Genomic DNA, 14,757 nt, shown 5'->3' with positions numbered 1-14,757 from the left:
GGCCGTCTCTCCAGAACACAGCAGCGCTTGCTCTCGGCCGTCTCTCCAGCACACAGCAGCGCTCGCTCTCGGCCGTCTCTCCAGCACACAGCAGCGCTCGCTCTCGGCCGTCTCTCCAGAACACAGCAGCGCTCGCTCTCGGCCGTCTCTCCAGCACATAGCAGCGCTCGCTCTCGGCCGTCTCTCCAGCACACAGCAGCTCTCGCTCTCGGACGTCTCTCCAGCACACAGCAGCGCTCGCTCTCGGCCGTCTCTCCAGCACACAGCAGCGCTCGCTCTCGGCCGTCTCTCCAGCACACAGCAGCGCTAGCTCTCGGGCGTCTCTCCAGCACACAGCAGCGCTCGCTCTCGGCCGTCTCTCCAGAACACAGCAGCGCTCGCTCTCGGCCGTCTCTCCAGCACACAGCAGCGCTCGCTCTCGGCCGTCTCTCCAGCACACAGCAGCTCTCGCTCTCGGCCGTCTCTCCAGCACACAGCAGCTCTCGCTCTGGGCCGTCTCTCCAGCACACAGCAGCGCTCGCTCTCGGCCGTCTCTCCAGAACACAGCAGCGCTCGCTCTCGGCCGTCTCTCCAGCACATAGCAGCTCTTGCTCTCGGACGTCTCTCCAGCACACAGCAGCGCTCGCTCTCGGCCGTCTCTCCAGCACACAGCAGCGCTCGCTCTCGGCCGTCTCTCCAGCACACAGCAGCGCTCGCTCTCGGCTGTCTCTCCAGCACACAGCAGCGCTCGCTCTCGGCCGTCTCTCCAGCACACAGCAGCGCTAGCTCTCGGGCGTCTCTCCAGCACACAGCAGCGCTCGCTCTCGGCCGTCTCTCCAGCACACAGCAGCGCTACCTCTCGGCCGTCTCTCCAGCACACAGCAGCGCTCGCTCTCGGCCGTTTCTCCAGCACACAGCAGCGCTCGCTCTCGGCCGTCTCTCCAGCACACAGCAGCGCTCGCTTTCGGTCGTCTCTCCAGCACACAGCAGCGCTCGCTCTCGGCCGTCTCTCCAGCACACAGCAGCGCTCGCTCTCGGCCGTCTCTCCAGCACACAGCAGCGCTCGCTCTCGGCCGTCTCTCCAGCACACAGCAGCGCTCGCTCTCGGTCGTCTCTGCAGCACACAGCAGGGCTCGCTCTCGGCCGTCTCTCCAGCACACAGCAGCGCTCGCTCTCGGCCGTCTCTCCAGCACACAGCAGCGCTCGCTCTCGGCCGTCTCTCCAGCACACAGCAGCGCTCGCTCTCGGCCGTCTCTCCAGCACACAGCAGCGCTCGCTCTCGGCCGTCTCTCCAGCACACAGCAGCGCTCGCTCTCGGCCGTCTCTCCAGCACACAGCAGCGCTCGCTCTCGGCCGTCTCTCCAGCACATAGCAGCGCTCGCTCTCGGCCGTCTCTCCAGCACACAAGCAGCGCTCGCTTTCGGCCGTCTCTCCAGCACACAGCAGCGCTCGCTCTCGGCCGTCTCTCCAGCACACAGCAGCGCTCGCTCTCGGCCGTCTCTCCAGAACACAGCAGCGCTCGCTCTCGGCCGTCTCTCCAGCACACAGCAGCGCTCGCTCTCGGCCGTCTCTCCAGCACACAGCAGCGCTCGCTCTCGGCCGTCTCTCCAGAACACAGCAGCGCTCGCTCTCGGCCGTCTCTCCAGCACATAGCAGCGCTCGCTCTCGGCCGTCTCTCCAGCACACAGCAGCTCTTGCTCTCGGACGTCTCTCCAGCACACAGCAGCGCTCGCTCTCGGCCGTCTCTCCAGCACACAGCAGCTCTCGCTCGTCTCTCCAGCACACAGCAGCGCTCGCTCTCGGCCGTCTCTCCAGCACACAGCAGCGCTCGCTCTCGGCCGTCTCTCCAGCACACAGCAGCGCTCGCTCTCGGCCGTCTCTCCAGCACACAGCAGCGCTCGCTCTCGGCTGTCTCTCCAGCACACAGCAGCGCTAGCTCTCGGGCGTCTCTCCAGCACACAGCAGCGCTCGCTCTCGGCCGTCTCTCCAGCACACAGCAGCGCTCGCTCTCGGCCGTTTCTCCAGCACACAGCAGCGCTCGCTCTCGGCCGTCTCTCCAGCACACAGCAGCGCTCGCTCTCGGTCGTCTCTCCAGCACACAGCAGCGCTCGCTCTCGGCCGTCTCTCCAGCACACAGCAGCGCTCGCTCTCGGCCGTCTCTCCAGCACACAGCAGCGCTCGCTCTCGGCCGTCTCTCCAGCACACAGCAGCGCTCGCTCTCGGTCGTCTCTGCAGCACACAGCAGGGCTCGCTCTCGGCCGTCTCTCCAGCACACAGCAGCGCTCGCTCTCGGCCGTCTCTCCAGCACACAGCAGCGCTCGCTCTCGGCCGTCTCTCCAGCACACAGCAGCGCTCGCTCTCGGCCGTTTCTCCAGCACACAGCAGCGCTCGCTCTCGGCCGTCTCTCCAGCACACAGCAGCGCTCGCTCTCGGTCGTCTCTCCAGCACACAGCAGCGCTCGCTCTCGGCCGTCTCTCCAGCACACAGCAGCGCTCGCTCTCGGCCGTCTCTCCAGCACACAGCAGCGCTCGCTCTCGGCCGTCTCTCCAGCACACAGCAGCGCTCGCTCTCGGTCGTCTCTGCAGCACACAGCAGGGCTCGCTCTCGGCCGTCTCTCCAGCACACAGCAGCGCTCGCTCTCGGCCGTCTCTCCAGCACACAGCAGCGCTCGCTCTCGGCCGTCTCTCCAGCACACAGCAGCGCTCGCTCTCGGCCGTCTCTCCAGCACACAGCAGCGCTCGCTCTCGGCCGTCTCTCCAGCACACAGCAGCGCTCGCTCTCGGCCGTCTCTCCAGCACACAGCAGCGCTCGCTCTCGGCCGTCTCTCCAGCACATAGCAGCGCTCGCTCTCGGCCGTCTCTCCAGCACACAAGCAGCGATCGCTTTCGGCCGTCTCTCCAGCACACAGCAGCGCTCGCTCTCGGCCGTCTCTCCAGCACACAGCAGCGCTCGCTCTCGGCCGTCTCTCCAGAACACAGCAGCGCTCGCTCTCGGCCGTCTCTCCAGCACACAGCAGCGCTCGCTCTCGGCCGTCTCTCCAGCACACAGCAGCGCTCGCTCTCGGCCGTCTCTCCAGAACACAGCAGCGCTCGCTCTCGGCCGTCTCTCCAGCACATAGCAGCGCTCGCTCTCGGCCGTCTCTCCAGCACACAGCAGCTCTTGCTCTCGGACGTCTCTCCAGCACACAGCAGCGCTCGCTCTCGGCCGTCTCTCCAGCACACAGCAGCTCTCGCTCGTCTCTCCAGCACACAGCAGCGCTCGCTCTCGGCCGTCTCTCCAGCACACAGCAGCGCTCGCTCTCGGCCGTCTCTCCAGCACACAGCAGCGCTCGCTCTCGGCCGTCTCTCCAGCACACAGCAGCGCTCGCTCTCGGCTGTCTCTCCAGCACACAGCAGCGCTAGCTCTCGGGCGTCTCTCCAGCACACAGCAGCGCTCGCTCTCGGCCGTCTCTCCAGCACACAGCAGCGCTACCTCTCGGCCGTCTCTCCAGCACACAGCAGCGCTCGCTCTCGGCCGTTTCTCCAGCACACAGCAGCGCTCGCTCTCGGCCGTCTCTCCAGCACACAGCAGCGCTCGCTCTCGGCCGTCTCTCCAGCACACAGCAGCGCTACCTCTCGGCCGTCTCTCCAGCACACAGCAGCGCTCGCTCTCGGCCGTTTCTCCAGCACACAGCAGCGCTCGCTCTCGGCCGTCTCTCCAGCACACAGCAGCGCTCGCTCTCGGTCGTCTCTCCAGCACACAGCAGCGCTCGCTCTCGGCCGTCTCTCCAGCACACAGCAGCGCTCGCTCTCGGCCGTCTCTCCAGCACACAGCAGCGCTCGCTCTCGGCCGTCTCTCCAGCACACAGCAGCGCTCGCTCTCGGTCGTCTCTGCAGCACACAGCAGGGCTCGCTCTCGGCCGTCTCTCCAGCACACAGCAGCGCTCGCTCTCGGCCGTCTCTCCAGCACACAGCAGCGCTCGCTCTCGGCCGTCTCTCCAGCACACAGCAGCGCTCGCTCTCGGCCGTCTCTCCAGCACACAGCAGCGCTCGCTCTCGGCCGTCTCTCCAGCACACAGCAGCGCTCGCTCTCGGCCGTCTCTCCAGCACACAGCAGCGCTCGCTCTCGGCCGTCTCTCCAGCACATAGCAGCGCTCGCTCTCGGCCGTCTCTCCAGCACACAAGCAGCGCTCGCTTTCGGCCGTCTCTCCAGCACACAGCAGCGCTCGCTCTTGGCCGTCTCTCCAGCACACAGCAGCGCTCGCTCTCGGCCGTCTCTCCAGAACACAGCAGCGCTCGCTCTCGGCCGTCTCTCCAGCACACAGCAGCGCTCGCTCTCGGCCGTCTCTCCAGCACACAGCAGCGCTCGCTCTCGGCCGTCTCTCCAGAACACAGCAGCGCTCGCTCTCGGCCGTCTCTCCAGCACATAGCAGCGCTCGCTCTCGGCCGTCTCTCCAGCACACAGCAGCTCTTGCTCTCGGACGTCTCTCCAGCACACAGCAGCGCTCGCTCTCGGCCGTCTCTCCAGCACACAGCAGCTCTCGCTCGTCTCTCCAGCACACAGCAGCGCTCGCTCTCGGCCGTCTCTCCAGCACACAGCAGCGCTCGCTCTCGGCCGTCTCTCCAGCACACAGCAGCGCTCGCTCTCGGCCGTCTCTCCAGCACACAGCAGCGCTCGCTCTCGGCCGTCTCTCCAGCACACAGCAGCGCTCGCTCTCGGCCGTCTCTCCAGCACACAGCAGCGCTAGCTCTCGGGCGTCTCTCCAGCACACAGCAGCGCTCGCTCTTGGCCGTCTCTCCAGCACACAGCAGCGCTACCTCTCGGCCGTCTCTCCAGCACACAGCAGCGCTCGCTCTCGGCCGTTTCTCCAGCACACAGCAGCGCTCGCTCTCGGCCGTCTCTCCAGCACACAGCAGCGCTCGCTCTCGGTCGTCTCTCCAGCACACAGCAGTGCTCGCTCTCGGCCGTCTCTCCAGCACACAGCAGCGCTCGCTCTCGGCCGTCTCTCCAGCACACAGCAGCGCTCGCTCTCGGCCGTCTCTCCAGCACACAGCAGCGCTCGCTCTCGGTCGTCTCTGCAGCACACAGCAGGGCTCGCTCTCGGCCGTCTCTCCAGCACACAGCAGCGCTCGCTCTCGGCCGTCTCTCCAGCACACAGCAGGGCTCGCTCTCGGCCGTCTCTCCAGCACACAGCAGCGCTCGCTCTCGGCCGTCTCTCCAGCACACAGCAGCGCTCGCTCTCGGCCGTCTCTCCAGCACACAGCAGCGCTCGCTCTCGGCCGTCTCTCCAGCACACAGCAGCGCTCGCTCTCGGCCGTCTCTCCAGCACATAGCAGCGCTCGCTCTCGGCCGTCTCTCCAGCACACAAGCAGCGCTCGCTTTCGGCCGTCTCTCCAGCACACAGCAGCGCTCGCTCTCGGCCGTCTCTCCAGCACACAGCAGCGCTCGCTCTCGGCCGTCTCTCCAGTACACAGCAGCGCTCGCTCTCGGCCGTCTCTCCAGCACACAGCAGCGCTCGCTCTCGGCCGTCTCTCCAGCACACAGCAGCGCTCGCTCTCGGCCGTCTCTCCAGAACACAGCAGCGCTCGCTCTCGGCCGTCTCTCCAGCACATAGCAGCGCTCGCTCTCGGCCGTCTCTCCAGCACACAGCAGCTCTCGCTCTCGGACGTCTCTCCAGCACACAGCAGCGCTCGCTCTCGGCCGTCTCTCCAGCACACAGCAGCGCTCGCTCTCGGCCGTCTCTCCAGCACACAGCAGCGCTAGCTCTCGGGCGTCTCTCCAGCACACAGCAGCGCTCGCTCTCGGCCGTCTCTCCAGAACACAGCAGCGCTCGCTCTCGGCCGTCTCTCCAGCACACAGCAGCGCTCGCTCTCGGCCGTCTCTCCAGCACACAGCAGCTCTCGCTCTCGGCCGTCTCTCCAGCACACAGCAGCTCTCGCTCTGGGCCGTCTCTCCAGCACACAGCAGCGCTCGCTCTCGGCCGTCTCTCCAGAACACAGCAGCGCTCGCTCTCGGCCGTCTCTCCAGCACATAGCAGCTCTTGCTCTCGGACGTCTCTCCAGCACACAGCAGCGCTCGCTCTCGGCCGTCTCTCCAGCACACAGCAGCGCTCGCTCTCGGCCGTCTCTCCAGCACACAGCAGCGCTCGCTCTCGGCTGTCTCTCCAGCACACAGCAGCGCTCGCTCTCGGCCGTCTCTCCAGCACACAGCAGCGCTAGCTCTCGGGCGTCTCTCCAGCACACAGCAGCGCTCGCTCTCGGCCGTCTCTCCAGCACACAGCAGCGCTACCTCTCGGCCGTCTCTCCAGCACACAGCAGCGCTCGCTCTCGGCCGTTTCTCCAGCACACAGCAGCGCTCGCTCTCGGCCGTCTCTCCAGCACACAGCAGCGCTCGCTCTCGGTCGTCTCTCCAGCACACAGCAGCGCTCGCTCTCGGCCGTCTCTCCAGCACACAGCAGCGCTCGCTCTCGGCCGTCTCTCCAGCACACAGCAGCGCTCGCTCTCGGCCGTCTCTCCAGCACACAGCAGCGCTCGCTCTCGGCCGTCTCTGCAGCACACAGCAGGGCTCGCTCTCGGCCGTCTCTCCAGCACACAGCAGCGCTCGCTCTCGGCCGTCTCTCCAGCACACAGCAGCGCTCGCTCTCGGCCGTCTCTCCAGCACACAGCAGCGCTCGCTCTCGGCCGTCTCTCCAGCACACAGCAGCGCTCGCTCTCGGCCGTCTCTCCAGCACACAGCAGCGCTCGCTCTCGGCCGTCTCTCCAGCACACAGCAGCGCTCGCTCTCGGCCGTCTCTCCAGCACATAGCAGCGCTCGCTCTCGGCCGTCTCTCCAGCACACAAGCAGCGCTCGCTTTCGGCCGTCTCTCCAGCACACAGCAGCGCTCGCTCTCGGCCGTCTCTCCAGCACACAGCAGCGCTCGCTCTCGGCCGTCTCTCCAGAACACAGCAGCGCTCGCTCTCGGCCGTCTCTCCAGCACATAGCAGCGCTCGCTCTCGGCCGTCTCTCCAGCACACAGCAGCTCTTGCTCTCGGACGTCTCTCCAGCACACAGCAGCGCTCGCTCTCGGCCGTCTCTCCAGCACACAGCAGCTCTCGCTCGTCTCTCCAGCACACAGCAGCGCTCGCTCTCGGCCGTCTCTCCAGCACACAGCAGCGCTCGCTCTCGGCCGTCTCTCCAGCACACAGCAGCGCTCGCTCTCGGCCGTCTCTCCAGCACACAGCAGCGCTCGCTCTCGGCTGTTTCTCCAGCACACAGCAGCGCTAGCTCTCGGGCGTCTCTCCAGCACACAGCAGCGCTCGCTCTCGGCCGTCTCTCCAGCACACAGCAGCGCTACCTTTCGGCCGTCTCTCCAGCACACAGCAGCGCTCGCTCTCGGCCGTTTCTCCAGCACACAGCAGCGCTCGCTCTCGGCCGTCTCTCCAGCACACAGCAGCGCTCGCTCTCGGTCGTCTCTCCAGCACACAGCAGCGCTCGCTCTCGGCCGTCTCTCCAGCACACAGCAGCGCTCGCTCTCGGCCGTCTCTCCAGCACACAGCAGCGCTCGCTCTCGGCCGTCTCTCCAGCACACAGCAGCGCTCGCTCTCGGTCGTCTCTGCAGCACACAGCAGGGCTCGCTCTCGGCCGTCTCTCCAGCACACAGCAGCGCTCGCTCTCGGCCGTCTCTCCAGCACACAGCAGCGCTCGCTCTCGGCCGTCTCTCCAGCACACAGCAGCGCTCGCTCTCGGCCGTCTCTCCAGCACACAGCAGCGCTCGCTCTCGGCCGTCTCTCCAGCACATAGCAGCGCTCGCTCTCGGCCGTCTCTCCAGCACACAAGCAGCGCTCGCTTTCGGCCGTCTCTCCAGCACACAGCAGCGCTCGCTCTCGGCCGTCTCTCCAGCACACAGCAGCGCTCGCTCTCGGCCGTCTCTCCAGAACACAGCAGCGCTCGCTCTCGGCCGTCTCTCCAGCACACAGCAGCGCTCGCTCTCGGCCGTCTCTCCAGCACACAGCAGCGCTCGCTCTCGGCCGTCTCTCCAGAACACAGCAGCGCTCGCTCTCGGCCGTCTCTCCAGCACATAGCAGCGCTCGCTCTCGGCCGTCTCTCCAGCACACAGCAGCTCTTGCTCTCGGACGTCTCTCCAGCACACAGCAGCGCTCGCTCTCGGCCGTCTCTCCAGCACACAGCATCTCTCGCTCGTCTCTCCAGCACACAGCAGCGCTCGCTCTCGGCCGTCTCTCCAGCACACAGCAGCGCTCGCTCTCGGCCGTCTCTCCAGCACACAGCAGCGCTCGCTCTCGGCCGTCTCTCCAGCACACAGCAGCGCTCGCTCTCGGCTGTCTCTCCAGCACACAGCAGCGCTAGCTCTCGGGCGTCTCTCCAGCACACAGCAGCGCTCGCTCTCGGCCGTCTCTCCAGCACACAGCAGCGCTCGCTCTCGGCCGTTTCTCCAGCACACAGCAGCGCTCGCTCTCGGCCGTCTCTCCAGCACACAGCAGCGCTCGCTCTCGGTCGTCTCTCCAGCACACAGCAGCGCTCGCTCTCGGCCGTCTCTCCAGCACACAGCAGCGCTCGCTCTCGGCCGTCTCTCCAGCACACAGCAGCGCTCGCTCTCGGCCGTCTCTCCAGCACACAGCAGCGCTCGCTCTCGGCCGTCTCTCCAGCACACAGCAGCGCTCGCTCTCGGCCGTCTCTCCAGAACACAGCAGCGCTCGCTCTCGGCCGTCTCTCCAGCACATAGCAGCGCTCGCTCTCGGCCGTCTCTCCAGCACACAGCAGCTCTTGCTCTCGGACGTCTCTCCAGCACACAGCAGCGCTCGCTCTCGGCCGTCTCTCCAGCACACAGCAGCGCTCGCTCTCGGCCGTCTCTCCAGCACACAGCAGCGCTAGCTCTCGGGCGTCTCTCCAGCACACAGCAGCGCTCGCTCTCGGCCGTCTCTCCAGAACACAGCAGCGCTCGCTCTCGGCCGTCTCTCCAGCACACAGCAGCGCTCGCTGTCGGCCGTCTCTCCAGCACACAGCAGCTCTTGCTCTCGGCCGTCTCTCCAGCACACAGCAGCTCTCGCTTTTGGCCGTCTCTCCAGCACACAGCAGCGCTCGCTCTCGGCCGTCTCTCCAGAACACAGCAGGGCTCGCTCTCGGCCGTCTCTCCAGCACATAGCAGCTCTCGCTTTTGGCCGTCTCTCCAGCACACAGCAGCGCTCGCTCTCGGCCGTCTCTCCAGCACACAGCAGCGCTCGCTCTCGGCCGTCTCTCCAGCACATAGCAGCTCTTGCTCTCGGACGTCTCTCCAGCACACAGCAGCGCTCGCTCTCGGCCGTCTCTCCAGCACACAGCAGCACTCGCTCTCGGCCGTCTCTCCAGCACACAGCAGGGCTCGCTCTCGGCCGTCTCTCCAGCACACAGCAGCGCTCGCTCTCGGCCGTCTCTCCAGCACACAGCAGGGCTCGCTCTCGGCCGTCTCTCCAGCACACAGCAGCGCTCGCTCTCGGCCGTCTCTCCAGTACACAGCAGCGCTCGCTCTCGGCCGTCTCTCCAGCACACAGCAGCACTCGCTCTCGGCCGTTATACCGGCGCTATAGTGATGCGTTGCTAGGTAACCACCCATGCACACAGATCCTCTGTCACTTCTCAGCAAGATTCCGCCTCTGACGCATGCGTAGAAGTGACGCGCCAGCACACGGAATGTAAGAAGTTCCTGTGTCATGTGACCGGTATCAAGCGCATGCGTATTGTTGATTTCTAGCTGAGAATTGCCGCACGCTATTTGCTCCGCCCTTGATGTGACGTCATGTTGTTTGTCCCGCCCCCTTTGTCCCCGCCGGGCCGCCGTCCTCAGTCTCCTCAGTGCGGGCCGCGCTTTGAGGTGACTCCGGGGTCCCGACTGCAGGAGCGGCCGCGGCGCCAACCACACACCTTGCACCATGAAGAAGGACGTGCGGATCCTGCTGGTGGGAGAACGTAAGATTCTACCGGGACTGTACCGCTATATCACTGTCATCCCGTCCTGCGGGTTATACCGGAGTATAGGAGGTTCTACCGGAGCACAGGAGGTTCTACCGGAGCACAGGAGGTTCTACCGGAGCATAGGAGGTTCTACCGGAGCATAGGAGGTTCTACCGGAGTATAGGAGGTTCTACCTGATTATAAAAGATTCTACCTGAGTATAGGAGGTTCTACCGGAGGATAGGAGGTTCTAGCGGAGCACAGGAGGTTCTAGCGGAGCACAGGAGGTTCTACCGGAACACAGGAGGTTCTACCGGAGCATAGGAGGTTCTACCGGAGCATAGGAGGTGTAACGGGGTCTACTGTGCTGTAGTACCTCTTTCAGCACCCCCCGTGTTTCAGGAGGTCCACTCTGCTTTTGCTGGATTCTGAATGAAGGACGCTGGCAGGAATTCCTTGGTTACGTGAGAGCATATAAAAGCTGACTGCTACTCCACGTATTTCCAGTCTAGAAGAACACACTTTATTCACAGCAAACAGAATATATAACACAGATACACAGGGCAGGCCAATAGAAAAAGCAGGCCAGACATACATTACAATAGCCGCAGGGGGCCGGAGCCTGCTGGTATTTACTGTGGGAATTACAAAGGTGGGGGGAGGTCAGAAAGAGAATATCTTGTCCAGGGGCGCAGCCTGTGGACTGATGCATTTCACAGGGAACCTATTATACATAATATATACTGCATAACATATTCTTGGTGCTGGGGGTTCTGTAACACGGCTCCCCTTTTCAGCGACGCGATCGGCGTACACAGTCTGATCCTTAACGGATCGGTTTGGGGATGACCGAAGTTTATGGGGTTGGTACAAGTTCCGTTTGTCGACTTAGTCCATCGGCATTACCGTTTTGTTTGCCGGGTCTGTAGTGTATGGTGAAGTCCAGAGGTTGTAGGGCTAAACTCCACCGCAGTAATCTGGCATTGTCTCCGAAGACCCGATTAAGCCAGACTAGGGATTATGGTCCATTAGGAGGGAAAACTGTCGTCCATACAAATATGGTTGTAACTTTTTGAGTGCCCATACTATTGCCAGGCACTCCTTCTCGATGGCCGCATAGCTCACTTCACGGGGCAGTAGTTTCCGACTCAGGTAAGCTACCGGGTGTTCTTGGCCGTCCGGCCCGACTTGGCTTAGTACTGCCCCCAATCCAAACATAGAAGCGTCTGTGTGAACCAGTTAACGTTTCGTTGGATCGGGTGCGGCCAATACAGGGGTATTGGTGAGGGCGTCCTTTAGCTGGCGGAAGGCTTCCTCACACTCTGGGGTCCAGGTTACCTGGCGGGGTTGGTTCTTACGGGTCAGATCAGTGAGGGGCTTGGCTACGCTGCTGTAATTGGGAACGAATTTCCTGTAATACCCCGCTGTCCCTTGAAATGCCATGACCTGGGTTTTAGTGCGTGGGGTGGGCCGTTTGGATATGGCCTCAATCTTGGCTGGTTCTGGTCTCTGTTTCCCACTTCCCACCCAATTCCCTAAATACTAAACCTCTGCTTTGCCCACGTGACACTTGTTTGGGTTCAGGGTGATTCCGGCCTTGTGGATCCTGTCTAATACTGTCTCTAGGTGATTTAGATGCTCTTCCCATGTCACGCTGTAGATGGCGATGTCATCCAGGTAGGCACACGCATAGTCCTGGAGACCACCCAGAAGCCGGTCAGCCAGCCTCTGGAAGGTCGCCGGGGCAGTCTTCATCCCGAATGGCATAACTCAAAACTGGAATAAGCCAAACAGGGTGACAAATGCCGACTTGGGAATAGCATCAGGACTAAGGGGAATCTGCCAGTAGCCTTTGCATAGATCGATGGTGGTCAAATACTTTGCCCCCGCCAGCCGGTCTAACAAGTCATCCACACGCGGCATGGGATACGCATCCGTCACTGTTTTCTCATTGAGCTTACGATAGTCTACACAAAACCGTGTACTCCCATCCTCCTTGGGCACTAACACTACGGGGGATGCCCAGGGACTATCTGACTCTTCAATGACCCTTGTCGCATCCCCTCTCGTACAGACTCAAGGACGCGGAAGGGGGGTTGTCGCAGGGGGGTCTGATCCTGGGTCTCAACCTTGTGTTGTGCCAGGTGAGCGTATCCGGGTTTCCCCGAAAACATCCTCTGTCGCTGCCTCAACAACTCCGCCTGCTGTCTCCCGGGGACCTAGGTCTTCACCCAAGTGTACCTGGTCCCATGTTTTAGACTGAGTCCTTTCCCCTAAGACATCCGGCAAGGGAAGTCCGGCTAAATCCTCTGCTTCAGGTGCACAGATGGCCACTACCTCTTCAGGGCGCTCACGATAGGGCTTCAGCATATTCACGTGGAACATGCGGATAACCCTGGGGTCGTCACAATCGGCGACATTATAGGTGGTGTCGGCTATTTTCCCCACTACCTGGTAGGGCCCCTGCCAAGCAGCTTGAAACTTGTTCTGCCTAGTGGGCTCTAACACCAGGACCTTCTGTCCTATTTCCAAGGTGCGTTCTCTGGCCCTCCGATCGTACCATACGCGCTGGCGCCGCTGTGCCACCTGCATGTTCTCACGTACAGCCTGGGTCAGCTCCTATAGGCGGTCCCGGAATTCCAGCACATAGGATACAATAGGTACCCCTTCTATGAGGCCCTCCCTTCCCAGTGTTCTAGCACTAAGTCTAGGGGTCCCCTTACCCGTCTCCCGTATACCAGCTAGAACGGGGAGAACCCCGTGGATTCTTGGGGCACCTCCCGATAGGCAAACAAGAGGTGTGGCAAGAATTTCTCCCAGTCCCTGTAGGTCCTGGTAAAAGTCCCAATGAGTTGTTTTAACGTCCCGTTAAAGCGTTCACACAACCCATTGGTTTGCGGGTGGTACGGGGTGTTTCTAATGGACTTTACGCTGCACAGCTTCCACAGTTGGTTGGTCACCTCTGCTGTAAACTGGGTACCCTGGTCTGAGATAGTCTCCCGGGGAAATCCAACCCGTGAGAAAACCTGGAGCAGGGCAGCCGCCACAGTCTCTGCCAGTATGTTAGGTAACGCAACCGCCTCTGCATACCGTGTGGCATAATCTACCACTGTCAATATATACCTTTTCCCTGACGGACTGGGTTTGGCTAACGGCCCTATCAGATCGACCGCTACTCGGCTAAATGGTTCCTCCACAATGGGGAGGGGGCCTAATTTGGCCTTGCATCGATCTCCCCTCTTGCCAAGGCGCTGGCAACTGTCACAGGTCTGACAGTATTGACGAACATCATAGGTTACCCCCGGCCAAAAGAAGTTTTGTGTCAGACGATGCCTGGTGCGACTGACGCCGAAGTGCCCGGCCAAGGGTATGTCATGAGAGATTCCTAGTAACTCCCGCCCATACTTCTTGGGAACTACCAGCTGTCGTTTTATAGTGGGGCTCGTCCCTGTGTGGTGCTGCTCTGTGATCCGGTAGAGGAGTCCCTGCTTCCATACAAACTGTTCCCCTTCCAGTACCCCTCTCCCCTTCTGTGCCTTCCCACGATATCCCTCCAATGAAGGATCCTCAAGTAACTCCCTCTTAAATTAATCTGGGGTGGCCCAAGAAATGTGCCTGGCTCTGGGAATACGTGTAGGGCTGGGATGTCTTACCTGGGCCTCCTCTGAGTGTGATTCCGCCTCCGCAGCTCGAGCTTGTCTCCGGGTGGTCACAGGATATGTCTCAGCCAGAGGGGCAACCGAGAAGGCAGACAACATGGGCCCCAAGTAATTTCCCAGCAAGACGTCTGCAGGCAAATCCTCCATCAAGCTGACCTCAACAAGGCCAACCCCGACTCCCCAGTTCAGGTGAATCCTGGCAGTGGGCAGTCGATGTATGGCTCCCCCTGCTACACGGACTGCCACTGTCCGGTCCGTCTTCTCTTGGACCCGGACGAGATGAGGCTTCACAAGGGTCAAAGTTGCCCCGGAATCTCTTAGTCCCTGCATAAGTTTCCCATTAACCCACATGACCTGTCGATGCTGTTGTCTATTATCTGCCCGGGCTGCCTGCACGGCGTCTACTTCATGCAGCACTTCCTCCATCTCTTCCACCCCTTGGTTAGTCTTAGCCCCCAATGCCGGGTCAGCTTCGCCTTGGTAGCAGTGTACAGCAGTCCGGCTGAAGGTAGCTGTTCTCGCCTTTGGCCACTGGGTATGCTGAGTCCGGTTGGGACATTGTCTTTGCAGGTGGCCCAGCTGACGGCAGGTGTGGCATCGCGCCCCAAGGGGACTATGGTAGGCCGGGTTTCTAGCTGGTCCTCCTACAATCTTCGGTGGTTTTTAGCCCTCCAGGTCCATGGGCGGACTCCTAGTGACCATCTTTGATCCAAACAACTGAGGCCTCCTGGCAACATGATGTTCATCGGCCAGACGAGCGGCTTCCTCAAGAGTCGTTGGCCGCCTGTCCCGAAGCCATTCCTGTGTCTCGGGGGTTAGTCCATTAAAGAATCGCTCTAACAAGAAGAGCTGGAGGACGTCCTCCTTAGTGGTTGCTTGGCTCCCTTGTACCCACTGTAGCATTGGCCGCCGTAATTTACAGGCCCATTCAGTGTGGATATCGGTTACTTGTTTTATAAGTCTGCGGAACTTTTGGCGGTATGCCTCTGGTGTCAGCGCATACCGGGCCAAGATCACTTCTTTGATTCGCTCATAGTCCATACAGTCCTCATCAGGTACCGTGCGATAGGCGTCCGCTGCCCGGCCTGTCAGCTTGCTGGCCAGAATCTGAACCCGTTCCTCCGGCTTCACTTGATGAAGGGCACATTGCCGCTCAAAGTCCTGCAGACAGCCATCAATGTCTTCCTCTGCCTCCCCCAACTGTCGGAAGGCATTA

At 62.3% G+C, this 14,757-nt stretch overlaps 1 protein-coding gene across 3 annotated transcripts in view; it reads left to right on the top strand.

The window, feature by feature from the left end:
- The first annotated feature begins 9,747 nt into the window (after positions 1–9,747).
- The window catches only part of RHOT1 (ras homolog family member T1), a 51,411-nt gene continuing 46,401 nt past the window's right edge, over positions 9,748–14,757 (top strand). For all 3 annotated transcript variants that reach the window (XM_069748745.1, XM_069748744.1, XM_069748743.1), the window contains exon 1: positions 9,748–9,897. In XM_069748745.1, coding sequence (XP_069604846.1) covers positions 9,861–9,897 — 37 coding nt within the window. In that variant the 5' untranslated portion in view covers positions 9,748–9,860. The remainder of the gene's footprint in view (positions 9,898–14,757) is intronic.

Source organism: Ranitomeya imitator, chromosome 2 (genome assembly GCF_032444005.1).
Source record: "Ranitomeya imitator isolate aRanImi1 chromosome 2, aRanImi1.pri, whole genome shotgun sequence".
Classification (NCBI taxonomy): domain Eukaryota; kingdom Metazoa; phylum Chordata; class Amphibia; order Anura; family Dendrobatidae; genus Ranitomeya; species Ranitomeya imitator.
This window is presented reverse-complemented; position numbering and strand designations above follow the sequence as displayed.